At 42.7% G+C, this 20171-nt stretch overlaps 2 protein-coding genes across 5 annotated transcripts in view; one reads left to right on the top strand and one right to left on the bottom strand.

Annotated features, from left to right (window-relative positions):
* Positions 1-250: 250 nt before the first annotated feature.
* Positions 251-5897, top strand: yars1 (tyrosyl-tRNA synthetase 1). Its single transcript, XM_023283014.2, has 14 exons — positions 251-390; positions 962-1031; positions 1118-1264; positions 2023-2198; positions 2325-2454; positions 2646-2726; positions 3516-3608; positions 3713-3848; positions 3955-4040; positions 4158-4293; positions 4384-4499; positions 4615-4808; positions 4897-5038; positions 5158-5897. The coding sequence occupies exons 2-14, from the start codon at positions 975-977 to the stop codon at positions 5266-5268; spliced, it is 1605 nt and encodes a 534-aa protein (XP_023138782.2). The 5' UTR covers positions 251-390; positions 962-974; the 3' UTR covers positions 5269-5897.
* A 571-nt stretch (positions 5898-6468) lies between these two features.
* The window catches only part of kiaa1522 (KIAA1522 ortholog), a 46548-nt gene continuing 32845 nt past the window's right edge, over positions 6469-20171 (bottom strand). For 2 of the 4 annotated variants that reach the window (XM_055017848.1, XM_023283012.3), the window contains 8 exons: positions 14241-14399; positions 13845-13888; positions 13605-13743; positions 11907-12014; positions 11641-11807; positions 11336-11533; positions 7733-11198; positions 6469-7250 (listed from right to left, as the gene is read on the bottom strand). In XM_055017848.1, the coding sequence (XP_054873823.1) occupies positions 7210-7250; positions 7733-11198; positions 11336-11533; positions 11641-11807; positions 11907-12014; positions 13605-13743; positions 13845-13888; positions 14241-14399 (4322 nt within the window). In that variant the 3' untranslated portion in view covers positions 6469-7209. Of the gene's footprint in view, positions 7251-7732; positions 11199-11335; positions 11534-11640; positions 11808-11906; positions 12015-13604; positions 13744-13844; positions 13889-14240; positions 14400-16640; positions 16985-20171 lie in introns of those variants that run through there. The other 2 variants (XM_035954130.2, XM_055017849.1) reach the window with 2 other exon arrangements.

Raw genomic sequence — 20171 nt, 5'->3', positions numbered from 1 at the left:
TGTCGGATAAATTCAAATTCTGAAGTTCATATTTACTTAATATTTCCCCTCTATGTTGCCATTAACGGAAAACATGTTGTTTTCATTCAATATTTTACGTTGTTGGGGGGAAAAATTACTCAAATATTGCTTGCGTCTTAATCGATGGGCTCCGTGCTCGATTGCTTTCCCCTCGTGTTGATGCGAGTCGCTCATGCCATAGATATGTATCTACATTCTGCATCAATGGAATGCGCTGAAACTTAGCCCTCACTAGCTTAGCCTCGCCGTCGGCACGCAGCTCAAAGAGGCGTGTCCTATCCACCGATTCAAATCTATGGCTGACGCAACGCACTGACAGTTTCACTCAGCCGGTTTATCTCCCAAACGTCACATTGCAAGAAGTGTAAGGTAAGCCAGCTACTCGTACTTTTTGGCTTCGAGGTCAACTGTGAGGTAAAATAAAATTGTAGCCAGTAGCTAATGTAGCTAAGCAGTTTGAAGCTGAAACATTACACAGGCTCCGGGGACGTTAGCTGCACATGGTATTGTAGCTAACTAGTAGCTACATAGTCCTAGCTGTCTGGTTCATTCATGGAGTAAACGGTGGTCTGTTCACTAAGGTAGCTAGCATCTTGTCTTGAAGTCGACTAAATGGTTCATGGCTGACATATTGAGGAAAATGTCGCTTATTCCGTGTTTTACAATAATTTATTCGAAGCTTCGTGCCCAAGTTAAATGTCAGCGTCATCATTGTCGGCTGTTAGCTTCTCATACAGCAGAACTAAAACCTGTGCCAACTACTAATCTTGTAGGGGGTTTGGCATGTCGTAAATAAATCAAGCTGCAGTTTAAGTTTTACTTAAAAACGCGTCAAAATATTACCTGGATTCTCATGGTTTGCTACCGCCCACTATGTATGTGAGCTCCTATGTCCAAAGTGGACTGACAGCAGAACCTAAACTCCTATCTCTGTGGTCAGAGGGTCCTGCACCATGGCAGATCAGCTCAGTCCAGATGAGAAGTTCCACCTCATCACCAGGAACCTACAGGTGAGACACACTAACATCCATCCATAGTGACTGATCAGGGCCTCATGCAGCTCGGTCTCATGAATGTCTGGTGTTGTGTGTTGCAGGAGGTTCTGGGAGAGGACAAGTTGAAGCAGATTCTTCAGGAGAGGGAGCTGAAGGTGTACTGGGGTTCGGCGACCACTGGCAAGCCCCATGTAGCTTACTTTGTCCCCATGTCCAAGATTGCTGACTTCCTCAAGGCTGGATGTGAGGTGGGTTTAGTTCACTGAGCATCTGCTCTGGTGGAATGTGGTTTAATAGTTTCTGCTACAATAACATCTAAAAATGTTGGCACCCTTGAGTCAAATTCCTTTTACTGTGAATAGCTGAGCAAGTAAAAGATGACCTGATTTATACGTGGCAGACAGTTAAACACATTTCTTCATCATTGTAAGCAAAATACTTTTTATTTTTAATCCCAAAATAAAAGAAAGAGTGATATTTGCTATTTGCTTTACTTAATTACATTATTTTCTCTGAAAATGGCTACCTAAAAATGCTTTGCTACCTTCTTATCGTCTTTTTCTGCTTTCTGAGCAATAATTATTGTAATTTTCAGAGTGCGCCTACCACTAGCTGCTTATGCTTAATAGTTGGGACGAGGTCAGAGTATTTATAAAGCTTTGAAATCTGCAACGTCTCACCTTTCCTCAAAATGAATGTGTTCAAGTCCTTAACCTAACAAGTTAATTAAGGTGCGACACCTTGCCAAAAGTTATCTGAGGGCTCAATTCTCATGGGGCGGACAAGCTTCTTTTTTCCACTCTAAAATTGAACATAACTAAAATAAAACTCTGATCTTGCTTAAAATGTTGAAAAGAATGTTTTGCGTTTAACGTCATACCATTTGAAGATCAGACCATTTTCTGCTCATAGAAACTGTTCAGTGACAGGAATGTGGACCAGGCTGCCAGAGCTTTTGCATGTTGCTGTTATTTACTTTATTGGGTTTCTTTTTCCTGTTTTCCAGGTCACAATTCTGTTTGCAGACTTGCATGCCTACCTAGACAACATGAAAGCTCCCTGGGAGCTGCTGGAGCTCAGGGTGAAGTACTACGAACAAGTCATCAAGGCCATGCTGGAGAGCATTGGTGTGCCTCTGGAAAAACTCAAGTTTATCAAAGGAACTGACTACCAGCTCAGCAGGTCAGTTGCCCTGACGGTACTGAGACTGACTTAACGTGCTCTTCTTTAACTTGAGATTGTCAGAAAACAACTTTGTAGCTGCAGGCCATTCTAAAACTGAGGATCTGTCTTTTGATGTTTGTGCAGAGAGTACACTCTGGATGTGTACCGCCTGTCCTCCATGGTGACGGAACATGATGCTAAGAAGGCTGGAGCTGAGGTTGTCAAACAGGTGGAGCATCCTCTGCTGAGTGGTCTGCTGTACCCTGGACTACAGGTAGCAACACTGTTCTGGATGTTTTTGGGGCTTCACACTGCTACTAAGCAGTGGTATCAAATATTTCCATGTATCCTCATGAACTCTAATAGTAATTAATATCCAATTATTTATGTGAGTTTAGCAAAAATAAAAAATCAAGGAGTTTATTGTAGAATTCGTCTCAGTAAATACAGTAATCTTGTCCGCAGGCTCTGGATGAGGAGTACCTGAAAGTGGATGCCCAGTTTGGGGGAGTTGACCAGAGGAAGATTTTCACTCTGGCAGAGAAGGTATGCTGCACCTGTACTGTTTGTCCACTAGCTGGGATTAACTTGCTTTCACTGTCCACTGCAGCATCGCAGCAGGAGACATCGACGAAATGACCCCCACAGCATAACAGAGCCACTGGATCCCCTCACTGTAGGGGTAAAGGGTTCAGTACTGTCCCTCACCCACTCATCTGACCACATCACTTTCCTGCATGTCTCTGTAAATCCGTAAAGTTTTTGTAGCTCGTACATCTCAAATGTTAGCTCATCTTTGCAATTAGAGGTTTATACACTTCAGACCTACAGTAAAATGCTTCTTATTGTACTTGGCAACAGACAGCCCGATCATGTCCTGCCTCGGCATTCTCAGTCTGCTGCTAAATGTGCACTGTCGACCATCATTTCTGACCCTGTTTACTGATGCCTATGTGTCCCTTATATACTGTTCCTATTTAAACATTCACCAGCTACTGCCACCCGTTCCCAAACAATACGTCCTTTTTCAAAGTGACTTAGATCTTTTCCTCTTGCCATCTTAATATAAAATCAGAATCAGCTGGACCTGACCCCTGAGTTTGTTCACAGCACTTGGCTTTTTTATTTTGATCACAGTTGAACTTGTTGAAAGGAAAACACATTTATTTGAGGGTGTTTACTGGGGTTGACATAAAAATCTGACTAAAATCCATGTAGAATCGATTAGGTTCAGTTGTTCAAGTGTTGATATTACAGCGACACGATCTTAGGAAACCGTTTTGAGGATAATATCTTAAGCCTGAAGTTAAACTTGTAGCCTTCCTTTTTTTGCAGTACCTGCCCTCTCTTGGCTACGCTAAACGCGTCCATCTGATGAACCCGATGGTGCCAGGACTCACAGGGGCTAAGATGAGCTCTTCAGAAGAAGTAAGGCTGCAGAAATGGTGCTATTCAAGGAAAAAGCTACGATTTCTGTCGACAATTTTCTTAACACCTTCAGCCATTTCTCACTTCTCTCTTTGTGGCTGCAGGAGTCAAAAATCGATCTGTTGGACTCTAAAGAAGATGTGAAGAAGAAGCTGAAGAAGGCTTTCTGTGAGCCGGGCAACATCCAGAACAATGGAGTCCTCTCTTTTGTCAAATATGTCGTCTTCCCTCTACGAGGAGGTAAAAAATTCCCACTTTAATCTCTTTCTGTTGTCTTGATTTCAGAAGTTTCTTCCATATGTAGATAGAATATAAAAAGAATCGATAATTGGGATCATTGTTTCAGAGTTCTCCATCAAAAGAGACCCGAAGTGGGGTGGAGACAAAGTTTACACAGCATTTGAAGAAGTGGAAAAGGACTTTGCTGAGGAGGTACAGGCACTGGCTTATTTAAAGAATCAGACCTGTTCTTTAAGTATAGCTTGGCTAAAATGCCAGATTTTCTCCTCATGCTCCGGTATGATCATGAATAATATTTCACTTTTTTAGCTGATCCACCCTGGAGACCTGAAGGCCTCAGTGGAAACTGCACTGAATGAGCTACTGGAACCAATCAGAAAGAAGTTTGAGAGTCCTGAGCTCCGAAAACTGACCAACTCTGCCTATCCTGGTGCTTCAAAGACAAGTCAGTGTTCAACTACATGACTGGTTTGGTATAAAGCTGGGAACTGTCTTCATGCTGAGAGTTAACATTGTTTTGTTTGTGTGTTCTCAGAGGCAGGAGGTAAGGGCGCTAAGGCAGGAGGAGGAGGTGGTGGTGGAGGAGAAGATGATGAGCTGGCCCCTTCCAGACTGGACATCAGGGTGGGCAAGATCATCAGTGTGGACAAGGTCAGTTCAGCTGTATAATCTCAACTATTTTCAGATCATCTGTGTGGAGATGAGGGTTAGGTCAGTGCCATCATTGTCTGTGTTCACATTGGATTCCTCTCCTTCGATCCTGCAGCATCCAGACGCTGATTCGCTGTACCTGGAGAAGATCGACGTGGGAGAGCCGGAGCCGAGGACGGTAGTCAGCGGGCTGGTGGCCTATGTTTCACAGGAGGACCTGCAAGATCGAACGGTGCTGGTGTTGTGCAATCTGAAACCTCAGAAGATGCGAGGGATCGAGTCTCAAGCCATGCTGCTATGTGCCTCCATGTGAGTGTTACTTCTGTTTTGCACAATGACTAATGTAGCATCCAGTCTGATTTGCCTGACTCCACCGATCGCTCTGGTCGATTTGCAGTGAAGGAGAGCCCAGGAGGGTGGAGCCTCTGGATGCTCCTGAGGGTTCGTCACCAGGTGAACGAGTCTTTGTGGAAGGATATGAAACAGGCAAGCCAGATGAAAAACTCAACCCAAAGAAGAAGGTGTGGGAGAAACTACAGGTGCGTTTAAGCCACATTTACTTTGTTCTCTGCTCTGAAACACGCTGAATTATAGCAAATTTGACTTTACTGAAAAGTCTAAATAGAGATAAACCATATGTATATAATTGTTGTTTTAGGTGGACCTGAAGATATCGGACGAGTGTGTAGCTCAGTGGAAAGACAAGCAGCTGATGACCAAACTGGGACAGATCACATGTAAGACATTGAAAGGAGGCAACATCAGTTAAATACACACAATACATTCACCAGTGAAGCTGCTCCTGCCGGCCACACAACAACATGAATACTTTTGTCAACAAATTGCCATGGCAACATCAAACTACCTGGATGTTTCTTGGGGAATGATGGGACACGGACGCCAAAAATCTGAGACAGTGCAGACTGACTTAGATGAATTCTGCTAACTTGTAATTCACTTTCAACAAAATTTGTGTAACTAATCAAGCTATGAGTCATTACTCTCTGTTTTTGAAGTTGAATGTTGTTGCTGATGCACTTAAATGTACACATACGACAGATGTTCAGCAGATTTGAAATGACTGGTTCTGTTTAGTTAAAGGATGGTAGTCTGGATTGGTCATTCCTGGACACGGCTAATAAAGAATACGGCAGGTTTCTAAAAAGGGACTTTCAGCACATTTCCTGTTTATCTTCATAGTAATAATCAGGGCAGTAGTCGATCTGCCAAACCTAGTTAAGAGGAATGGGTTTTATGGGTTCCAGACCTCAGATGTATATAAAAATCAATATGCCTTGTACTATAAGACGGTTGTAAAATCCATATCTGGACATGAAGTGTCATAATCAATTAATGCATCATCTCTAACATGAAATAAATGCTGGCTGAACAGTGCAATGTCTTTGTGTTGGATGAAAAAAACTACAATAACCATATTTAGGTGTCACATTTTGAAAGGACAAATGCAGGAAAGTGTTTAATACACATAAATTTTGTTTATAGAAGTAATAACTGTACATAATTCTTTATAATCTCCAAAATGTAGATTTTTGACCCACTATGAAGAGTCAGTATAATTCACTTGCTAATGATTCTGCTGGGAGGGAAGGTGTTTTGTGCAAATAGTGATGAGTTTAATTTCCCACCGTATAAAGGCTTGGGCCAAAGTTTTAGGTACTTAATAAAAACACTGACTTCACACTAAGTCTGCTCCAGTGTATCAATCATACAGGGCCAATCACAACATCCAACAGCCCTATAAGTAGTTCTCGGATCAACTAGATGCTTAAATATTTCATATTTGGTAGGAAAAGGTGACTGACAGTGCTACTAGTGGAAACAACCACACATAAATAAATAAGATATTTGTGTTACTGTTGTCGCTAAAGGTTTCTCTGAATGTTTTAGGCTGACTTTTACTATACCCAAGAACTGTAAAGAAAGCAATAGAAAAGCACATTTTCAGCAGTTGCTGGAATCAAATGTTTTTTTTTTTCTGTTAAGTCTTGATGATTTAGCTTTACAAAAGTGCCTCTGTTCTAACTGGAAAAAACAAAACATCTCATTTTGTGAGTATGCAGCATCCCTTTTTCTCAAATACTCTTCCACACAGTGAAAATGAGGACTGAAACTATGTGGCAATGACTTCACTCAGATATCTAAGCAGGGAAACAATGTCCTGTCCTGTAATGGAGGATGCTTTTGTCAAACTTTCAGACAGCTGTGTAAGTCCTTATGAGAATTCTGCATTATATTACAACAGGGAAAAATAAACGGACAATAAACCTCTGTACAGAAATGCTTTGTCAGATCTAATCCTTTTCTCTGAGCTGAAGGTAACACTACCTATTTCAACCTCTGGGAGGCGATCTCACACAAGCTAAATATTCATATTCTTTTCAGCCAATGTACACCATTTCACCCTGAGGGGCTTAAACAGGAGATACGCTACACCTTAGAAAAATACTCCACAATAAAGCTATCATTAGAAATCGGGAGTGACACTTTTTTTTTTTTTTTTGCATAAATATGTAGGAAGGCCATTATAGGCTAAGGCTTTTGGAGAAGACAACACACAACACTCAGATAGTTGAACTTAGTGTCTCTCAGTAATGTCAGTCAGTCCTCGCTGGGAATTGTCTTTTTACTTGCTTGTAGTCTTTTCTTTCTTCCTCTGTGGTGAGTTTCAGTTAATCATCAGGGAGGTCTTTCAAAACAGTGTTTCAATTGTGTCCGCTGTCACTCTTGTAGCTGGAAGGGAGAGACCAGAAGAGGTTAGACAGTGGTTTCAGCATAATACAGTTACAGGAACACACGTAATGAGTATTCTGTCCTAATCTAATTGAATCACTGAGACATGATCATGAGCTTCAGGTTAAGGCTGATTAAAGCACATGCTTGCATATTTGGAAAAAAAAAGCTGTAGGCAAGCCACCAGTGTTTGATTTGTGCTCGAGCAGAAGATGGCTTGTGTGAGCAGTTTGCTTTTGTTAGTGTGGAGAGCACAAAACATGCTCTTTTTAAAGCAACATTAAACTGCTTTGCTGTTCAAAATCATGATAATGCAAGAATTTGCATTCTGCTTTTTCATAACAAGCGAGCCAGTAATCGATTTATTCTGGTGCTGAATCAGCCTTCATGACTCAGCAGCAGCACCTTGAAACACACTGATGAAGGCAATGGCAGTCACTTTAACGAAGATAAAGATGGAAGATCGTGGTTGCGGCACTTACTTAAAGTTTCAGGCAGTGTTACTCCACTCATTTGTTGTACTCCTACTGTTCCATTTCTTTCAACGCAATGCTCCATCTTTGCTGAACAACTGGAAAGATTCTGTGAGGGACTGACGCTGCCATGGGCTGGCTTCTTAGCTACTGGTGGAGGAACTCTATCACACTTCACCTCACCATTTGAGAAAGCAGCAGCCTTTGATTGGTCGGACACCTGCATGAGCTCAGCCGCCAAGCTTTGCTTCAGACTTGCCTGAGCCTCTGGGGAGGAGGCGGCCGCAGTCTCTATGACAACCTTTTTTGTGCTCCTAGAGAAGATGAAGCTGGCGGTAGAGGCTGGGGACTTGTGCATGTCACATCCTTCAGGTAACTTTAGAGACACAGCTCCTGGTTCACTGAAACAGCTGTAAGTGGGTGATCTCACACCCAGTCTGGAAGTCAGACCATCTCTTGAAGACATGGCTGCAGTTTTCATACGTATAGCTTCCTGTAAGCGCATCGAAGGACTGTTCATTGTCACTGATGATGTTTTTATGGCCTGAGGGGGAGATTTCATTGACAAAGACTTGCGGATAGGCTTTTGAGGAATGTTTTGAGGGCCTTGGATTGAGACTGGACAGTTCTCCTGAACTGGTGCTCCCTCATTTGTGGGTTTGTCCTCAGATGGAGCTTTCACCTGATCTTCAGTCATGTTGACTGATCTGAGACGAACCATCTGAAGCAAGGAGGGGGTAACAAGAGGTATGTTTGCATCCTCTTTAGGAATGGGTGCACTTTTGTGGCGGGAGAGGAGCTCCTTGCTCCTGGCATCTCGATGTCCTACACTGGGTTGCCTTCTGAAATTAACCCCATGGGTTAAATTCTCTGCTGGTAGAGCGGGTGCTGTTGGCACAGTCGATGGATCTGAAGCTTGAGTACTGGTGGGAAGTGTAGAGGGAGACTGTTCTTCAATTCTCAGAGAGCTTCGCTTCAGGGAAATGCTGGGAGGAACTTCAACCGTGACCGATACTGGGCTTTCTGCTCTTGTAATAGGTGCTATAGGAGGTGATTCCACTGGTGGAGGTGAGACACTGTCAGAAACAGATGAAACATTCTGCACTAGTTGGCAAGAAATCTCATCATCATCGTTAGGTTTTGAGAGTTGAACAACAACCACTGGTTTGTTGTCATTTTCAGCTGGTTGTGAAGTAGGTGGTGGCAAGTCTGGATTTTGTACAATATGTCCATTAGAGACGTCTAACTCTGTGACACAGCTGTCCATTACATCTGGCACACTGTCTGTTACCAAGGGTGGAGGAGGTGGAGGAAAGTCTACCTCATCTCCTCCATCAAAGACAGAGTCCCCTTCCATAGGAGGTGGAGGAGGTGGCCAGCAAGACTCCACAGTGTGGCTCTCCTCCTGTACCCTCTGTAATTCATTTGGTGGTACAGATATGGATGATGGAGATGTTTTCCGTGATAGAGGAGGCGTAGGGTGGTATGCTGGGGGTGGGGTAGGTGGTGGTGAGACCTTATTTATTTTGGGGACCTCTACTGAAAGTGTTTGCATGCATGGGACTTCACTTCTCTCCATCTCACTCTTGCTCTTATCAACTGAACTTGTTACACTATTCTGTGAAGATGCTACATGGTTCTCCATAGATGAAGGAACCTGTGTTGTGGCATTGCTACTTATTTGCTTTTGCTGTCTCTCTAATGACTGCTCTGTCAACACCATTTCCTCTTGGTGGACTGTAGTCACCGGTTTCTTCATGACAGGAGGGGGATCTTTCTTTGGAGTTGTCTCTTGACTCTTTGGGTCCTTCACTACAGAGCTACAACTCTGTTCTTGTCTCTGTTCATCTACACTTGCCTTTCTCTTCTCCTGAATTAAAGGCTTCATTTCACAAGTACCTGGACATTCCCTACCTTCCTGTTCTGCATGGACTTCTTCGGGTTTTACTTTGTTTTCTGACAATTCTAAGACTGGTTTACCTGTACGTGTCTGGTTTTCTACTAAAGCTTGCATCTCTTTTCTGGCTTCACTGAGGGCACCTGCCTGTTTATCTGTGCTATTTTGTATCTGTGCTGGTTTCTGGGTGACATTGGGGAATGGTCCACACAGGAGCTCAAAGGTGTGTCTGTTGTGAACCCATGTCTCTGGAGGAGGAGGACATGGTGCTTTGACTTTTGGTGGTGGTGGGATGTTCAACAGCTCTCTGATTTCCACGCTAAAAGTTGAGGGATTGCTACTCTGTGTGACTTCTTTTGGAGCAACAGTGGGTGGAGATCCCTGTGGAGGTGGGTTTGGGCTACATGGGGGAACATCTGCATTTGCAAGCTCAGATGTACCAGACGACAAAGAGGTAAGTGAGGACGAAGGGGAAGCTGCTGAAGATGAGGCCCGAGACACTGATCTCTCTGGTTTGACAGGCTTCTTCTTCTGTTTGTCCGGGGAGGTTGGGGAGATCCCTTTTGGAGAAAGTGTTGGAGTACCACTCTGACTAGAGTAACCACTGGAAGGGGACATGGTCCGTTCAAATTTACCCCCTTCTGAGGGAGTTTTCTGTGGGGAGGAGGTGCTGGATTCTGGTGGCACCTCATTTGTACCTCCAGCCTCATTGGAAGAAGCCTGTGTGGGGCTCAAAAGAGTGGAGGAAGAATGTGAAGTGCTGGACCCAGCAGAGTTTGATACGGTTGTAACAATCTTACTGTTTTCTGTTTTAACCAGGTTTCTGTCATCCTCAGTTGCATTGCTTTCTGTAACAGTTTTCACCTCATTTGAAGTAGAGTCACTGAGATCCTTGCTATCCATTAGAACCCTGGAGTTAGCTCTGATCTTATTACTATGCAGAGAATTTGTTCTCCGTGGAGGTGCTGGGGGTTGTTTGGTCTTCATAACTGAAAGACTACGAGTGCAGTTGCGCTTGTTTTTTGCATGTTCCTCAGCCATCACCGACCCTGATGCACCAGATTCAGACTCTGGTCCTGTAGCAGCATTTTCAACTTTAGTGCTGGGGCTGCTAATCACACTAACAGAGCTATGGAGACTGACAAGGTCTTGGTCCCCGCCAGTCTGCTCTGCCTGGATTTCCTGCACGTGAAGATCTGCTTTCTGGGAGTTACCGGTGCGTGTGCTACTCTTGGACGAAACAGGTGAGGAGCTGGAAATAATTGTCTTTGACGACTGTGACTCGCTCCAGTTTGACCCCGAAGTTGATGTGGGCATCAGCACTGAGTCATTGAAAGAACTGTAAGTCTGGGAACCGTCACCATCTGATCTTCCGGACAACAAAGGGCTGACTGACTCTCCAGATGCCAGACTGCTTTTGCTAACAGTGCGAACACTGCTACCATGGTTGACACTGTTGCCATGCGTCCGGCTGCTGCTGCGGTCAATCTCAATGACTTCAATCGAGGCTGGCAGAATAGCATTGGGGATGATTGTAGATAAATAGGTGGCCTGAGGAGAGATGGACATCACTGGGCCCTAGACAAAAGCAGAAATAGGTATTTGACATCAAAAGTTCACAAATGGTCAAAGCACAGTCACGTACTAAAGACTCAAGTTTGAGACAACTAATTTTAATGTCATATCTTTAACCGAAAGCCTGATTTCCTTCATACCTGAGGTTCCTGGAGGAAGCTAAACATTGAAGGAGAGAATGAGGACAGAGTGGTCATGCCAGGTACTGCAAGGGACTTGGGTCTCAGGGATGATGTGGGGCAGAGATGGGAACCAAAGCCCTGCTGGTTGAAACACTGCTCATCTTGGTACACTGCCTGGAGGTGTTTTCTCACCAGCTGTTCATCTTTGAATGCCTGCTTAGGAAAGAAGAGGAGACTATTCTTAAGCGAGAAAAACAAACAAACCTTGTCATGTATGTTAAAACTATTCAGAATTGCTTAAATCTTTCTGGAGAACCCTTTACCTCCAACTCTGAAAGGTGTACCCTTGCGCCCTCCTTATTCGCCACTGGAGTTCCTCCATCAACCGTAGGAATGATTACAACACCTGATTGGCTGCCACTGACTTGCCTGTCATGATTAGGGAGCTGGGTAGAAACAAGTGGCTGGAAGGTGGAGCTTCTGTGCAGAGCTGTAAAAAATGTGGACAAATGTCAGTAACATGTTGCTTTCCGGAATAGATCCTGTGGATTACTTTGGCAGTCTGCAAGGGATGATGTTGTGGACGTACCAAGCTCTTTCTGGACCTGGTTGGGAATACCCATGATGGTGGTCCTCCTGCTCCGCTTCCTGCTCTTATCTATTCTTTTCACTGGATTTAGAGGCTTAAATGTAGAACCTGAAAGATAGAGAGAAAAAATGGACTTAAGGGAATTTGTGCAGCACTATTTTTGCATGGTAATGAAAGGAAGAATTTACAGCCATGTTAGCAGCTCTGTGAGCCTGTTTTTGAGCTAAATGTTCCCATCAGCACACGTGCTAGCTGATCACACCATGATAAAGCCAGCATGTTGATGTAATACAGGTATAATGTCCACTGCTTTGTTTAGTCAGTTAGCAAGAAAAAAGTGCTAATTAGCAGCAAGCCGTAAACTCTGAGGTAGAAACATGTATTTAGTGTAAAAGTGCAGTTCTTCGAACAGCCACTTGAGGCTGTCTACAGAAGCAAATCAATCCCCATAGACCCTTCCACTGAAACGTCCAACTTCACAGCAGACACAACATGATTAGAGTCGGAACAAAAAGCAATTTTGGCCTCTATAGATAATATCCTTGTTAATGGCAACTGTATGGGAGGTGATTTTTTTTTAAAGTAACTCACCCTTTTAAACTGTATTAAAACTTAATTAATTCATTGACTTAATTAAGGCCATGACTGCTTTGTGCAGGAGTGTGTGTGCTGTCAAAGGACAGTCCATGGCCCAGAGACATTTGCATGGACCGCCTCAGCACCATTCAGTGCTTTACATCTTTGCTCACGTGCTGCCAAGATGGCGATGGCCAAAGCCACCATACTGAGCTTCAAAACCACTGGTCAGGAAATCTGTTGATGATTTCACAGAAGGTTTGTCCATCTTTACATACAGTCGATGATTAGCACCAAACTGAGTCAAATGGGAATGTCCTTAGTTTTTTCTGGTATTTGGTAATCAATCACATCGAAAAAAATAAACTTTTAACCAGATGAAATCTGGATCTCCCTCATTACGATCCATCCTTTGGGGACCATCAATGTATGCACCAAATTTAAGAGAAAAACACTGAAAAGTTGTTGAGATACTTTGTGAATTTCATGATAATCCACCCAATAGTTGATAAGAAATTTCAGTCTTGACCAAAATGGGGGACCGACCAATCCTAGACCCACACTGCCTGTATGGTAAACTGCGCTCGACACAAGAGAACAAATTTCTGAAATAATGGGAGCGAAGCATGATAAGGCACTGAAACTCAGCAAAGTATATTAGGGAACTGTTTTTTTTCTCGAGGATTCTGAAAAGGAAGTTTGAAATATGATCAGAATACCAATCACACTCACTGCGTGCGCACACGCGTGGAATGACAGGCTTTGCCTTCTAGCTGTGATATGTAGAGGCAGTCGCAGTGCTGTCTTCAAACGCTTAGAACTTTTGAGTTATCAAGAAAGCTTCGGCTGTGCATATGAGTGTGTGAGTGCGTGTCTGTGTCAAGTTCCTCTTCCTTTGATTTCACACCATAACTGCAGAGGCACCAAGCAGCTGGGAATGAGATGTGCATGTTAAATAAGTACCCGCCAGTGAGATGTCATAAAGCAGTACAATCGGGAGCAAAGCTCAAACTACTTTTACAGTGGTTATGATTATTTCCTATTTCTCTAAGATGAACAAGATATGGATGCTTCCTTTGCAAACACTTCTACACGCACACACATAACAGGACTGTCGTTTACCTTGGCGGGTAAGCACAGGCCTATTCAATGCAGCAGAGGTTACTGTGGTATCAGTATTCCCGGTGGTGGATCTTGACTCCGGAGAGCCACCTCCGTCCTTGGAGCTGATATCCTGCTCCGGACGGAGAGTGTCTGTGGACTGCAGGGGATACACACACACACAACAGTGTTTAGCTATGTGGGATTTTTTTGTGTCGGAAGTGGAGGAAAAATGATCCACAGAGCTTTTGAGGCACTTACAGCAATGCTTTCATCGTCAGCAAAGTTCACTCCATTTTTGTGCTCTATATGAAGCAAATGGACAAGGTTAAGATACAGAATTTGAATAAACTGAAAAACCATCTACAATCATGTATATAAATAATGTATACTTGTATAATCATGTAATTATAGATAAAAATGTGGGGTGAACTATTATCTCTAGTCTGCACCTTTTATATGGAATAGAACCACCAACAAAATGTAAATGTTTGATAGCACTGGTCATAGCATGTATAAACAATCAAAACATGTACCTTGTACATTATGGACTCATGTATTTTCAACCACATTTGCCCACCACTAAAAATACTTTAAAGAAGAAGAATTGAAAAAAACTTTGCCATTGACTAGACAGAAACACAACTCATGTCCTACCTTCTTGCTGCAGTATCTTGAGTCCTTCCTGAGCTTCAGTGTGCAGGTCTTCCAGGTACTGCGGCCTGCTGCCCTCAATGAAAACATTCTCCTGGTAGTGCTGTGAGGCGGTGTAGTGGACCGTCAACCTCTTCTGGTCTTCATTCCCCTTCGGGCCAGCTGTTGGTACAGTTGAAGAAAAAGAAGACAAATGTAAATGGCTTATATGAAAGTAGATATTTTGTTGCTGTGTTTTTAACTTGAAAAGTACTGCAGCTCATTACACAACTTACTATGAGTAATGTCCATTCACCTATTTGGCCTTTTGACTGTAAATACCCCACTCTATTCAAAGGCATCCAAACCTTATATTGCAGTATGACATCTTTCCATTGCTACCTGAACATGCACTCAACAGGTGCCCAGAACTTTTATCAGCTTTACAGTGAATCCTCTGCACTTCCATCTGGCATGAGTGTGTGTTTATCAGTGCACCTTTGACGCAGCACACTCATCAGATTTGCTCAGCCAACTTCATCCCAGCCTGACCGGGCCTTCAGTAGTAAACTACTGCCTGGCTAATCTCCTGCAGTATCTTGTTTCCTTGCTAGTCCATGGAGGATTAGAAAATCTGGACTGTACACAAGCAAAGATGCTCCTAGACCCCCTGCTGTGGGGCTTTGAACCAGCTCTCCCTTCAGGGCGACTTTACTCAGTGGCAAAAGACAGCCTAGAACAGCGGAGCCTGAACAGAAAATAAAATGAAGTAGTTTTTGGACAATATAAGCAAAACTGGCAGGGCCACTTGTTGGTACGAACCAGTCTGCTTTATTCCAGTTATACTAAACTACAGTTTAAGGCTTTACGGAATTGTAAAAACCCTTTATTTACGTCTTTGCTTTGTGGGTGGAATCAAGCGATGGCTAGCGTTGTATTCTACTGCTTGAAGTACATCCCTATTAATAGTAGTATCTGGTGATTTAGCCACATGGAAACCCTCTACTCTCACATACTCTTGTATTGCTGGCTGAAATTTTCAGTTTTGATGTGAAGACTAAAAGAAGTTTGATTTTTGTGGCTTTCGTTTGCTTGTCAACACACTATTCTATGTGGGCATAATTTCAAACAGAGAGGGAACATTAAGAGACAATGAGAAGAAATGATACAAATTCAGGTCAGGTCTACAAAATGACATGTTTTCTTGTTTTGTTCATTTAGCATTTGTGTGTGTGTTTTTTTGTCTGTTATTAATATTATTCAGCCAAGATGAGGCAGAGGTATGTGATCAGTGACATTTGTTTGTTTGTCTCTTTAGCTGTCTGTCAGGAAGACTAAGCAAAAATTGCCAAGATGAAATGTTATGAAACTTGTTGGAGAAATGGAGCATGGATGCAGGGAGAACCCAATACATTCTGGTGCAGATCTGAACCACTTTTGGTAAAACTGCGAGACAGAGCTTTGGTCATGGTGGAGGATACCTTTTCTGGATGCCCTTCTGGTTATTAACATTGTTATGCTCGTGGGACTACAGGCAATGTTGTACCCTAATTTGATGTGGATTCCATGGGCTGTGTGGCAGCTGGGAAGCCATTTTCTTATGTAAAGCATAGCAGAAAAACATAATGGGTCTCATGTTGAGAACATGACCTACAGGCAATCAGTCATACAAAGTAGCTAAAAGCTTAGCTAAGCAATAATCAACCTGAGGTGTCTGCTTTCCCTCCTTTGTCATTTAAACACTGGCTCTCAGTCTCAGCTGGTTAGGTAAGACGGTGCATGTGCAGATGTACATACTGTATGTGTGTGTGTGTGTGTGTGTGTGTAACAGACACTCCCACATTCACACAGGTGAGGCAGCCCAGACACAATGTCCTCCCCTGTGTGCAGCTGTGGGAAATCTCTGTTCATTACAAACCCGGGCCTGTCTGATACAAATCCAAGAAAATGAGGGGCAGTCTGAGGACCTCCACTGTGAGCATTTCATCAACACATGTATGTTGCTGTAACTCCTAGTTGTGACTAATTAGAGAAGCAGGCCTCCCTGAGATGCCGCCGGACCCCTGCAGAAGGTTTTAGGGATTTTGGGTGATTAAAACGATCGTCAAAAAAGTCAGCAAAGCCCTTTATCTCATTAGAGAGGACCCCTACATTGCCTTAAACACTAATTCTTGAGCGCCTGTGAGTCTGTGTTTGTGAGACACACAGAGAGACACCAGTACCAGTAATTATCTCCCCATCAATTAACTAAAAGCAGAAACGAGCTACTGGGTTCATCATCACGGCAACACAAACTTTTTAGAAAATATTGGAAAACAGGTCATCCAAACTCCAGCAACAGCAATCAAAGCAAACTTAAGGAGCATTACTGTCGTCTAAACGTCAAAGCTGCTGCCAAATTCTTCAATGTGAGTCGGCACTCACCCTTCTTTTTGAAGACGGACAGGAGAGAGTGGATGCTCTTCCTCAAGTAGACAACCATGCCTACAGCAGCACCATAGCAGATACAAAATCAAGACGTTGATGTGAAAGCAAAGCAGAGTCCAACAAGTCCTCCTTCTGTCGCTGGTGAGAGAAATCAGTTTGATTTGCAAAGAAGATCCGGACGCTCTGACCTCTGAGGATGAGGAACAGGAATAAAAAGAGCTTGACGGCAGTTTGTCTGTGACCGGAGCTGCTTCTGCAGAGCGTCTGAGTGACTTGGGGAAGGACAAGTGCACAATAAGATCTGCTTCCAGCCAAAGCAGCCTGTCCCAGCTGCCTTATCCCTGAGTCTGATACCCTGCTCCCTCCCTTCCCCCTCTGCTCTCTCTCTCTCTCTCTCTCGTCTGTTTTGCCCACACTGGCTCACTCCATTGCGATTCCCTCTCTATTGTCAAATGATGAACCCCCCCGCCGCCAGCAAAACGGCTGTCAAAGTTTGGCTTTCAGGAGGCGACCACCCCCACTTCACACAATATAGGCAGACACGTGTGAGGCTGTATGCACACACACCAGCCAAGTGAACACCCAGTTACACCCTCCTTATATTGATTCGCTTGAATGCCCTTTAGTGCCTGGAAAGATAAAACTATACAAGAAAAAAAGTGACAAATAGACTAAAATAGACATAATTTAATGCCAGGTGTTATTGGATTTCACAGATAACCTTAGCGTGAAATACCACCTCGGTAATTACTGGAATAAGGTGAAAATTAAACAATCATGTACTGACCTAAACTGACAGAAGGGATGATTCTACGTTTTAACCCTCTTGTTGTCCTGCGGGTTAAATTGAGCCGTTTTAAAGTTTGAAAATGTGGAAAAATATATATATTTTCACAGTGAACACTCCTCCATTTTCAACATTTTTGGGAAATTTTTGAACATTTTTTGGTGGAAAAAAAGAAATGTTTAAAAAAAAATGTTTCTTTAAGAACATTCAGAAAAACTGATTTTTTCCCGAATGTTCTTAAAGAAAATCTTAGAACTTTTACTGATATATATGGAATCACTTTAGATATTTTTAGGATTTTTTGGGGGGGAAGGCTTTTATTCATTTTTTGAAAATATTTACAATTTTTATTTTTTTAATTTTTATTTCTTGCCAAATTTGGGGATTTTTTTAAAATAAAACTTTTAAGGGAAACGTTTAAGGAATTTTCTTCCTGAAGATTTTGCAAATTTTTATAAATTTGGGGAATTTTTTGCTGAATGTTTGGATTTTTTTCAGACAAGGGAACAATATTTTTTGGTGTCGTAAATGAGGACAACAGGAGAGTTAAATGAAAACCTAATATAATAGATGATAAAATTTGCTTCCTTGTGGTTATTCTGTGATAAAACCTCCCTTGTGCTTATTGTTATAAGTTTTGGCTATAACAAAATCTGGAAAATATCCCATAATCTCTGATATGTTTTGGAGTTGTTAAGTTGTGTTTGTCATTGTCCACGCCCCAATGGCAGCCCTCAGCATCATGCTTCTGTCTGACGCTGTGTCTAATTATCTAAGGGCCACAGGGGCTGCATTTGACAGTAAAGGTTGTGTCCTCGTGTGAAAAGCTAAAGAACCATTTGTACTGTATGTTTTACCCTCCTCTGTACCGCTACATCACTCTCACCAGTGCCCTCATTCCCCCCTCTGTCTCTGCCAATCTCTGCTCCCTCACATCTTCCTCCATCTCAGCCTTTCTCTTCCTGTCTGCCCCTTAGCCTTACAGCCAACAAAGGTCTAGTTTGAGTTATAAATAGCCGACACGGCCTCAGTTCATCATCTGTAATGGTGCTGTCTGGGGGTGAGTTTCTGTGTGGCTGCTAATGTTTCCTGACGAGTTGCAGAGGGTATGAAATACAACACAGCTATGAAAAAAAAAAAAAAACTCTGTGCCCAACAAACAACCGGTGCCTGGTGCCAGGATTATTTTCCCAGTGAAGAAGCAGCACTTCGATCCACTTGTACTCTGAATGGGTGTTTATTCTCAATAAAGTGGCACAGCAGGGGGCAACAGCTGGTCCGGACCAGCTGGAGGGTATAACACAATTAGCTTCAACCGCTCAGCCAGAAACCCTCCCCTCACTTACACAGGAGTCCCAGCAGTGGAAAATAAAGGTGGCGATGCTAAGCTTCTCACGTGAAGATTCTCCACCTCAGTGTCCCGGGTCGGACCCAGGGGTGCTGGCCGTGGTTCAGCCTCGGGGTGAGTTGGGGCTGGAATAAGCTGAAGCATTCAGCAGCTTTAGACACCGGAGCCATGCCAGAGGATTAACTCTGCCAGTAGCTTAACCTGTCCATCTCTTCACCTTATACTCCCTCACACCTGACGTCTGTTTTCCCTCTATCAGCCCTCCTCATCTCAGTCTCTAATTTCACTGTCTCACTCTAATCCACCATATTTTTTTTGCACCACGTTTTTGCTGTACACCTAATCTGGCTGTATCCTCTGGATGATATCACTCAGGCAGCTAATTCGCACTCATTAACAACTAATCCATATTAATTTCTGCGAGACAGTTTACCAATATGGGACACGAAGGAGTTTATGTGCATGAGAAAAGAGCTTTGTTTCACACTTATGTGGCTCTTTAAGTTCCAAACACTCCCTTTCCTTCAGAAATAAATCCTTTCCACACCCAGTCCCCCCGGTACAGACCTTTACTATGTGCCAGTTTTGGGGGTCTCTGGCCTCAGCCTGTGTACTCCCCCCCTGTTGTTAACCAAGACCCTACCTATCAATATTCATTAGAAGGCCTAAAGAGACACCATCTGGTCCTGGGGGAGAGGGCAGAGGGGAGAGAGGGGCTTCACATGCCTTTGATTCACACAACACACCATTCCCCTGCATGAGCAGAACAACATGGTACATTACAAAGGAGAAAGCTGTCATTTTTTTAAGCTGTTTTTCATTTGAATTCTTGCTAATATGTTTTTCATTGACTATGCTGTTTATGTGGTTTCGTTGTTGTATTTATTTTCTACTTTCTACTTGATTAGGTAATGTTTTAAGGTTATCATGATGCATTTTAACCCTCCTGTTTTTTTCATTTACGGGCACCTAAAAATATTGTTTTCTTGTCTGAAAAAAATCCAAAAATTCAGCAAAATTTGCTCCAAATTTCTGAAAATTTGCAAAACTTTTGGGAAGAAAATTCCAATAATTCTTTAAGAATTTCCCATAAAAGTTTTATTTTAAAAACAAACAAACTAATTTGGCAAGAAAATTCTTGTAAATATTTTCAAAAATGAGTAAAAATCTTCAAAAAAATCCTAAAAATACCCAAAGTGATTACATATATATCAGTAAAATGTCTAATATTTTCTTTAAGAATATTCACAAAAAAATCAACCAAAATCCAGTGAAATTCACTGGATTTTGGTTGATTTTTTTTGTGAATGTTCTTAAGAAAAATTTTTAATATTACTTTTTTTCTGCCAAAAAATGTTCAAAAAATTTCCCAAAAATGTTGAAAATGTGGACA

The sequence above is a fragment of the Amphiprion ocellaris genome, chromosome 15 (genome assembly GCF_022539595.1).
Source record: "Amphiprion ocellaris isolate individual 3 ecotype Okinawa chromosome 15, ASM2253959v1, whole genome shotgun sequence".
NCBI classification, from domain to species: domain Eukaryota; kingdom Metazoa; phylum Chordata; class Actinopteri; family Pomacentridae; genus Amphiprion; species Amphiprion ocellaris.
Note: the sequence above shows the minus strand (reverse complement) of the source record. Positions and strands in the feature narration are given on the sequence as shown.

Excerpts from the sequence above, each read along its gene's own strand:
- yars1 (XM_023283014.2), top strand. The coding sequence starts at position 975 with ATGGCAGATCAGCTCAGTCCAGATGAGAAGTTCCACCTCATCACCAGG. Across the intron at positions 1,265-2,022 it reads TCCTCAAGGCTGGATGTGAG|GTCACAATTCTGTTTGCAGA; the intron begins GTGGGTTTAGTT and ends CCTGTTTTCCAG. Across the intron at positions 2,455-2,645 it reads TGCTGTACCCTGGACTACAG|GCTCTGGATGAGGAGTACCT; the intron begins GTAGCAACACTG and ends TCTTGTCCGCAG.